Source organism: Mercenaria mercenaria, chromosome 1, assembly GCF_021730395.1.
Source record: "Mercenaria mercenaria strain notata chromosome 1, MADL_Memer_1, whole genome shotgun sequence".
NCBI lineage: Eukaryota > Metazoa > Mollusca > Bivalvia > Venerida > Veneridae > Mercenaria > Mercenaria mercenaria.
The window spans coordinates 105,589,426-105,598,523 of NC_069361.1; the positions used below are offsets into that span (position 1 = coordinate 105,589,426).

The following is a 9,098-nucleotide window of genomic DNA, read 5'->3' on the forward strand; positions in this document are numbered from 1 at the left end:
GCTCTCAATGTCAACTTGTCGCGGTAGGGTAAAATTTCGGTATGAACATTTATTCTGGTGGTATTTTAGCAATTAAAACTCACACATGTTTGTATGAATTTAACGCCATTCTCAACAGTAAACAAGTTATTTCACGGCAGTTAAGTTCCTATCATGTGAGCCTAAACTGTCACTACAAGTGTGCTCTTGGCTCTTTGGTGGAGGATGGATGATTTCAGATATATTGTCATATTGTTATGTAAAATAATTGGTCTCGCCGGAAGATCGAACTCGCAGTTTGCCGATTCATTGCCTTGAGCTGCACCTAAAGCATACTTTTCCATATTACTTTATAGTATATGTGGCCTTACGTTAACTCACTATATTTGAAACTGTATTTACTAGTGTTTCACCTGCTAATTATAGCTAATTAAGGCAATACATGATTATTTGAAAGGAGCATTTATTTCGATTAAAAGTACATTAAGAAAAGCACTAACATGATAATGTCAGTTAAAAGTAAAATCCAATTAAACAGGAAAAAGAAAACCTTCTCCAGCACATTAAATGATGTTTTATCAACAAGTACAGGAATCTTAGAGAAAGGTGATGACGCATGACGGTTAGCGGCAATGTACTGATAAAGAGAACCAGCAAATGAAACTGTTAATTGTTGCTTTCATTCACTAAATTAAATACTATCTGTTCAGGTTTCCCTATTCCTATATATTCTTGCTACCGAGTTGGTCATATTATTTCACTAATGTGATGCTATGGAGGCAATCAGACAATTTTATTAATGGATGAGAAGAGACAGCGTACTGTTCAGGAATATCACACATTGCATCTCAAAGGTTTGCTCTTACATTACATCAGTATATATACACACTATCTGAGAAAAAATTATTCCTTGAATTGTTCTGTGAGCTTGTCAAGCTCCTGATTCAGGGTGTGTACTATTTGTTAAACATATGGTTTTGCTACTTTTTTCCCACAAAAGTTTGTTTCCGGAATCACAAAGGAAACATGTAGGTCATTTTTTTCCCGTAAAATTTCGTTTCCGGAGCATAACTTAATAACGATTCAAGGTTTTAAGTACAATTTATCTAAATTTATTACATTTTTGGCTGAAATCACGCTTATAATTTAGGGTATTTAAAACAGGGCATTGATCTGCAATGATAAATACAGCTTTCGCGGATTTCGCTAGGTCGGATAAAACTCGGCCTCAGCGCCTCGTGGGATCCTGGCCCGGCAAAAATCTACTTAGGCAGAATACAACACTGCAGATCAAGGTACTGTTAACAATTCTATTATAGTTAGGCTGCGATGAACCAATGTACAGAATTGTTGGGTAAGTCATAGGTCAAGGTCACAAACTCGGTTCAAGTGTCAAATACGACCTTTGTATTTCGAGTCCGGAGCATAACTTATACACTATTCAAGGTACTGACTTTAATCTTTGAATATAGAAGGGCGGTGATCAGACAATCTGCAATCTAAAATACAACCCTGACCCCCCACTTTGACCACCCCCACCCCCATCACTTTAAATTCTTGTGCCTTAGAAGCCCGTCAACGCCACAGCACAACACACCAACCCCAAACCTCCTTTCACTGCTACATTACCCTTTCCCATACACATTCTAAATGTTTTTCTTTAAATATTACTTCTTTCTTTACTGGTTTGAAACTTCAGCTTGGTAGAGCTATTGTTCCGACAAGTGTCAGCGGTGTAGGACGAGTTAAGATGGCTGTCTTCTTTGTAATCACTACTGACAATTTTCGTTATGTAGATCGTTTGCTGGATTAGCCGTTTGTATTATCTTGTCACTCGTGCTGTGTCATTCAACCATATTGTTCAAAACGTAGGAGAAATATTGTAGGCAACGAAACCTTGTATTTAATATACAAAAAAAAAATATTTATGGCCTTTTGATAAAATAACCTTTTAAAAGGAAAGTGTATATTTGAAATAAAAAATTGTCAGTAAGTTCGTAGGAAATACCATTTTTGCAAAACGTTTATTCTTAAAGCAAAGAAATATAACATTTTTATATCGGGTCAGTTTTATACATGTATGCAAAAAGAATGCTACGCAAAGTTACTGCATGAAAACGCTGTCTGAAGCATATTTATTAATACCGTATAATTTGGGTGAATTTGTTTTTATTTATGGATATAAAATGCCAAGATATGTGTTAAGGCATTCGTGACCTACGCCAACACTGTATTAAGAAAACTACTTGGACTATAAGAATATTTCACTCGTTGAAGATGCGGATTGAAACTCGACAGAGCCTCATTACCACCTAAACAGTTACCCTCGAGCCAGATATTTCCATCCGCACATTCAACTAGTGACAGATTTATTTCTTGTATGCCGTACTCTTCCGTTAATAGAAGAAATAAAGTAAAACGAATGTTTTCTTTAAGGCACTATTTTATAGTAGCGTAAGAGCGGACGCGGTGGTCCAGTGGTAACACTGTTTGACTACGAAACCAGGGATCGTGAGTTCGAGCTCCCGCTTCTGCCAACTAAAAATTACTAACATTGGGATAAAAGTCCTGTGTATGGGTGCTTTACACCTGGCACGCTAAAGAACCAGAGACGCTTCTGGAATAAGAGCATCTTCTGTATCTTGCACTATCCTCCCACTAAGATAACTGACAGTCTTCTGAAGGAGTCGCCCATATGGGTTACAGGTGACGGCTAAAATAAACTTATATACAAACAAACATAGTAGCGTATGAATTTACGCATTCATCCATAAATTATCGCACTTGAGTCATCTTACACCCTGGGGTGCAAGACGAGTTTTTCTAGCACCCACAAAAATCCTGTCAGGTATACAAGAACGAATCTTTCTGTTGTTTGGAAAAAAGCGTCTTAAAAGAAAGGGCAACACAATGCATTTGCAAATCTAGTAACGGTATTTGTTGGGGGAAACTCATACAGTCTTAAATTTTAGTGATATGTGCAGTATATTTTAGGCAACGACTACAATGACCAGAACATACAAAACTGGAACTTTCATTCAAAATTTGCTCCGTCTTGATTATTTGAAATCATGCGGCTTGTTTTATTCTACTGTTTAAAATTAAAAAGAAATTAAATAATTTACATTACTTTGTACAATAAATATTTGTCAAATTTTGACTTATTTCTCGTTTGAACAAACTAGTTAACAATTCATCTTCAACTAGGCCCACTTGTTTGTGTCCATATTCAGTTGAACACGAAGTTTGATTTCCCTAGATAGTCGTCTTCCAACAATCGTTTATTATTACATGTTGCTATAATAAAACAATCAAATATGTATGAGAATTTCCTTTGAAGTGTATAAAAGCAGTTAGTTCGCAAACAATGCCAGTAACCAAGGAGATCTCACAAGACATCTTGAAATACAGACAGTCAATGAAGTATTCATTTTCATAATGAACGTGTACCAACTTTATCCATTTTCAAACACCATCACTCAAAAACAAATACACTGACATTAAAATCTCATATGCCGTTCTTCCATCAAAGAATGGTCAAATGTATTCAACTACACATAATCTATGTACACATATCGTCAACAAAGTATTCTGAAAAATAAAGACTATCTTTACTGCAGAGGTCGATTTTTAACAACGTACCATCTCATTATCAAACAATGGTAACTTAAAATGAAAATGAAATACAAGTGGAAGAAAGTCGAAGCAAAAATGAGTTACTATCGGTTTTTACATTTAATGATGTTCACATATGATAAGCTTTAATGCCGATTAAAGGACTGACATACCGTTATATAAATTTAAAAATTTGTTGACATTTTTTTTAATATAACTTGTGTCCGTTGCAATTGTTGTAATGTCCTCAGAGTACACGTATATTGTTTTTGTAATCAGATATTTTATGTACGCGTACTGTAAATTACACATTTATAATAAACAGAATGAACTATTTATCTCGTATATGTTTATCTAAGTTCATCGGCATTTCACTATACATTACAATGAGAAGTATGTGTGACGCCTAGGTAAATACTGAAATATTTCTGATTACTACTCCGTTCTCGTATTCATAAACTGTATAGACTAACAAGCAGTGGTAAAAGCGACAATACGAAGCGACGCACGACACTTAATTAGCACGAAATGCGACACGACGCTCGTCACATGATATGACGGGCGATAATATGACACAACAACGGGACATTAATGTCACGCGACTAGTCGCAATGCCGTGCATCGTGCCACGTGTCGCGTCGTATGTCGTATAGCATGTCGTGAGTCGAACTAAAAGTGTTTACAACACGACAAAGCGAAACGATGCACGACAATGCGACACGACGTGCGACATAAATGTGGCGATGTCGAGTCGTATTGTACAAGAATAATGAATTAAAATGTAAAATGCGCATTTATGCGCTGCATGTACATGGACCTCTGCTTGTGGTCAGATATCGTATTAGGTACGCTATATCATTAGTCAAGGACTATAAAAAAATCAGAATGGATCATTTTATCGATATTTTCCTATTTCTATAATTGCCTTATATTATATTCAAACTAAATATACCGCGGCAAAAGATGCTATCTCGAATTTATTACACTGATCCTCTTTTATTTCCACAATAAAAAAGAATACAATAAGAGAATGACATTGCCATTCAAAACCAATAATATGTATGATGTTTTATGAAAAGAATGCGACATATAAAATCAAATCACAAAAAAATTGAAAAGAAAACTGAGGAAATGAGGACGCATCGGTGACTTGATTTTCACAGCAAAACTACATTGTACTTTAATTAAAATGATATAATTGGTATTAGAACCAATATATTTAATTCAAGTCGAGTTTGCCTGAATAAACATTATACCTTGAAAAATGTTGTCATTTGCGGATATTGCTAACGCATCGCCCGCCCAACCTATTGACCCGGGTAATATGTGGAGGGTCACTAAAAACCCAATAAACTGACCCTACAACAGTAGAGGGGTCATCTACTGCCCACAGGTTCTTATCCGTTGATGTCTGTCAGTTGTAGGCGTCAGCACAGCCTAGTTAATGCCTAGTTAATGTTCGAAAATCAAAAGGCATGTCAAAGCTTTAACTGGTCGACAAACTGACCGATAGACATTAGCAGAAATAATACCCATTCATCTGCCCTGGTTGTCGGGGACTGGGTGTGTGGGAGGCTGGGGCGTCATATACTAGTAAATATAAGAATTTACGCTTTGGTTGGGTGGGGGGAGTGAGAGATTGTGAACGTTTTGTTGGTCGCCTAACAAAAGGTTCACAATTTTGGCGGTTTTTCTCCACTCCCCCCCCCCCCCATCCCCGCCCGCCCCACACCCCTCCGACTTTGATTCTCAATAACAATATTATAGTCAGATATTTTAATATACAGTCTATTATTTTGTTACGGTAATTTGTTTAGGATAGTATATAGTTATCCGTCATTTTATCATTAAAATGACAATATTTCAATTCATGTAATTGTTTGTCTTTTCTTTATTGCTAATCAAACAGAGGTGGATTCATAAATATCATTTATTGCAGAAGTATACACTCAGAAATCTTTGTACCTTTGACACTTAAAAAAGAGAACAAAATTGCTCTGTGCTGTATATGTAAACAATGACAAGGAGTTGAAAAAGCTCTTAAATTTCAGTCTGAACATTTTGAGTACAATACTAATATACTGAATACATAAATATATATATGTACTATTATATTGTCAGATCAGAGTTGCACCTCCGGCAAGTCTAAAAGTACACCACTTGCTCCATGAGATATTTCTTACCGTCTGATCGAATTTTCGAATTATTGTCGCCACATGCCTTACTTAATAATGTGACCAGGGGTCAAGACTGGAGAAAATCAGGACTGTCTGGGCATTTCATAGAAACATGAAAGAATATGTACATAAGAAAATGACAGTCACCTGCTTGTCTTTATTTGTCTCTGCCATGCTAAGTGTAAAAGGTGCATTATAAACTACATAAACCTCTAATTAATAAATTATCTATTAAATTGCATATTTCAACATTTCTTGTTTTCAAAATTGCCCCTTTTAAAAGATATACCTATCCCAAGATCATCAAGAACAGCAGCTCTAACTTAGTACGAAATTTGCTACACATATAGTAACTCAGTTTGAAATGAAGTGATCTGTAATCTTTAAGAAATCACCTTTTAAATCTTTTCATGAATGCATTTTTACTACGATAATGCGCATATGTACTCATGATTACATTTAAGGCAATAACAGAACATTTTTCGTGATTTACGAGCATACTACTAAACGGAAATCCGATAGTTTAGTGACTTTAGGTAACTAATTGTAATCTAATGAAGACAATGTTATTTGCATCGCAGTTAGCACTTGATTGACAAATATTTATTAATTACAAAAGTTGTTGCTCATTTGCTATCAAGAACGTCTTTATTCCATAAAATTCAAGACCGTCTTCAAAAACTCATCATATGATAAACGAAAATAGTGCGTACATATTTTTCTTAACCTGTGTAGCGGAAGTAACGTAGCAACATTAAATAAATAATAATTTTAATAGCTATTAATAAAATATAAAAATAAAACTGCTGAAAACTCAACGCATGAAAATTCAAAAACACAAAATAAAAATTCATATCAGTGATCATACTGCCTCCATACTGCTTCTCAATCTTTTTCTCTTTCTTGTAACGGAATAATATTCCTAGCGAACAAGGTATTCTTGCACGCACAAAGAATGTTTCCTTTCGTCAGACAATTCTTCGTCATTTATGAATCAAGTTCTTCTTACATCATTTTACAATTATTATTTGTTGGCATTTTTAAGACTATTTCAGAATATTGTTTTATTCTCGAACTTAAGTTTATCTCAAATATTGTACGACTGTGCCTATTTATGTTTTAAACATATGTCAAACATGAAGAGAAAAGTAATAATCTTCTTTAAAGAGAAATATAAAATCCAAATAAAGTTTTATTTCAAATACTGTCTTAAACATTTATTATATTTTCAGAAACCCACCACAATTTATTGGTAATTTTATACCATGTTTAATAACTAAACTGCACTTGAAAAAGCCTTGTCTGAAATTTCTATTGAAATAAGACAGACACAAGACTGGTATAGAACAATTGCAAATTTAATTCGAAATACATCACAAATTACGCATCAATTTACAAAGGTATTTTCTTACCTCGCCTGCCCATATTTCCAGATCCCGTGCATTAAAAGTAAATCCCTTTATGCGCAGCAAGAATAAATTATAAATTCCTCAAACTCTTTCTAATGTAAAATGCGTTCAATACTATCTATATTATTCTATCATGTACAATTTTGTTTAAAGTAAACTATCCGCGGACATATATGAATAAGTAATATTCAGATATTTCAGATATTCAGAAATGCTTTGCAGTGATTTTTCTTCAATGCTTCCAGTATCGTCACATTTCAATCTTGCCTAGAATTGTAGGTTGACAAAGCGTCCAGTGATATTGATTGTGAGACGCTTACAACTGCAGACGACAGGTAATTATTGGACGACAGTTCCAGGCGTGCGGCTGACGACAAGTCATGGAAGAATAAAGCACACTGTTGCAGGATTTCCAAACCACGAACCGAGGTCTTGCTAAAAAATAGTCTCAAATGTATTTCAAACGGACGAAAAGTAATTTGTCTTCATTCCAACATATTTATACACAAAACGATATCAATCAACAAAGCCAATGACATCGACTTTGTAGTCTTGACCATGGTGTTGTTCATCAGACATTTCATCTTGAATAATTATAAACAAGCAATTTAAAAGCGACCCCCACTGGGCGATATGTAATTTTCAAGTTCAAATGACTCTTATTTTTGCAAACGCGGTTGCAGTTTATTGAAATAAATTTACAACTTGTTGTTAAGCAGCTAGCAACACATCAAATATCGAATTCATAGATCTACTGATATCTTTATAACGAATATATTGAGAACTGTGAAAATGCAGCGTGCTTTAAGTTACTATTTTGCTACCTTTAATACTTTTATAATAATACCATTTTTAATTATCAATCATGAAAATAATGGTAATGATAATGATGATAATAATAATTTTTTATTATTGTTACATAACAATTAAGCCGTCTACTTGATGCCATTTTTTTTGTTGCTGCGGAGTAATTTCTTTATATTTTACAGACTTCATGAATCAATTTGTTTTGGTCTTTTATACAATTGAATGTATCAATAAACTTTACATAAATCTGGATTATTCCTTTAAGTATTCCATGGTTTGAACTAAAAAATTCATAATAAAGTTGTTTTCTTGAATTTCCGTCTTTTATTTGACAGCCAGATATAAGACATGCATCATTATACAGGTCTTCTGGAATTTTGATGATGTCTCGAAACAGTTTATGAGCCGCACCATGAGAAAACCAACATTGCGACCAACATGGATCCAGACCAGCCTGCGCATCCGCGCAGTCTGGTCAGGATCCATGCTGTTTGCTAACGGTTTCTCTAATTTCAATAGGCTTTTAAAACAAACAGCATGGATCCTGATGCTGTTCGCTAACGGTTTCTCTAATTTCAATAGGCTTTGAAAACGAACAGCATGCATCCTGACCAGACTGCGCAGATGCGCAGGCTGGTCTGGATCCATGCTGGTCGCAAATGCACTATGTTGTTTTTCTCATAGCACGGCTCAATGATATTTTATGGACAGCATGATTTTCATAGGAAAATCCCTAAAATGTATTTTTACACGTATTTCACTTTCTTGCTTGCTAAATTCCATATTACCTGAAAATGGCTGAAATGTACTATCGTTATTTACGATAAATTCAAAACTGATCAAGATAAAACATTTCATTCTTTTATCTCATTATCAAATTTGAGATCCTTAAAATGATGTATAACTGCAATGATATTGCTTATATCTCAACCATACCAACGAAAGAAAAGCCTTCTCGCGGAATATATGAATCATTTACAGATGTTTGGCATACTTGTATGAACAAAAGGACAGTTAATCGTCTTTTTTGACATTACAACTGTAAAAAAAACGGTAAGTGGAAAGCGAAAAGAAATTCTTATGAAACATTCAGGTCTCAAAAATACAGGTG

At 34.6% G+C, this 9,098-nt stretch overlaps 1 protein-coding gene across 2 annotated transcripts in view; it reads right to left on the reverse strand.

The window, feature by feature from the left end:
- The window catches only part of LOC123527646 (synaptotagmin-11-like), a 106,999-nt gene extending 99,535 nt beyond the window's left edge, over positions 1 to 7,464 (reverse strand). For both annotated transcript variants that reach the window (XM_045307259.2, XM_045307252.2), the window contains exon 1: positions 7,184 to 7,464. In XM_045307259.2, the coding sequence (XP_045163194.1) occupies positions 7,184 to 7,196 (13 nt within the window). In that variant the 5' untranslated portion in view covers positions 7,197 to 7,464. The remainder of the gene's footprint in view (positions 1 to 7,183) is intronic.
- Positions 7,465 to 9,098: the final 1,634 nt, after the last annotated feature.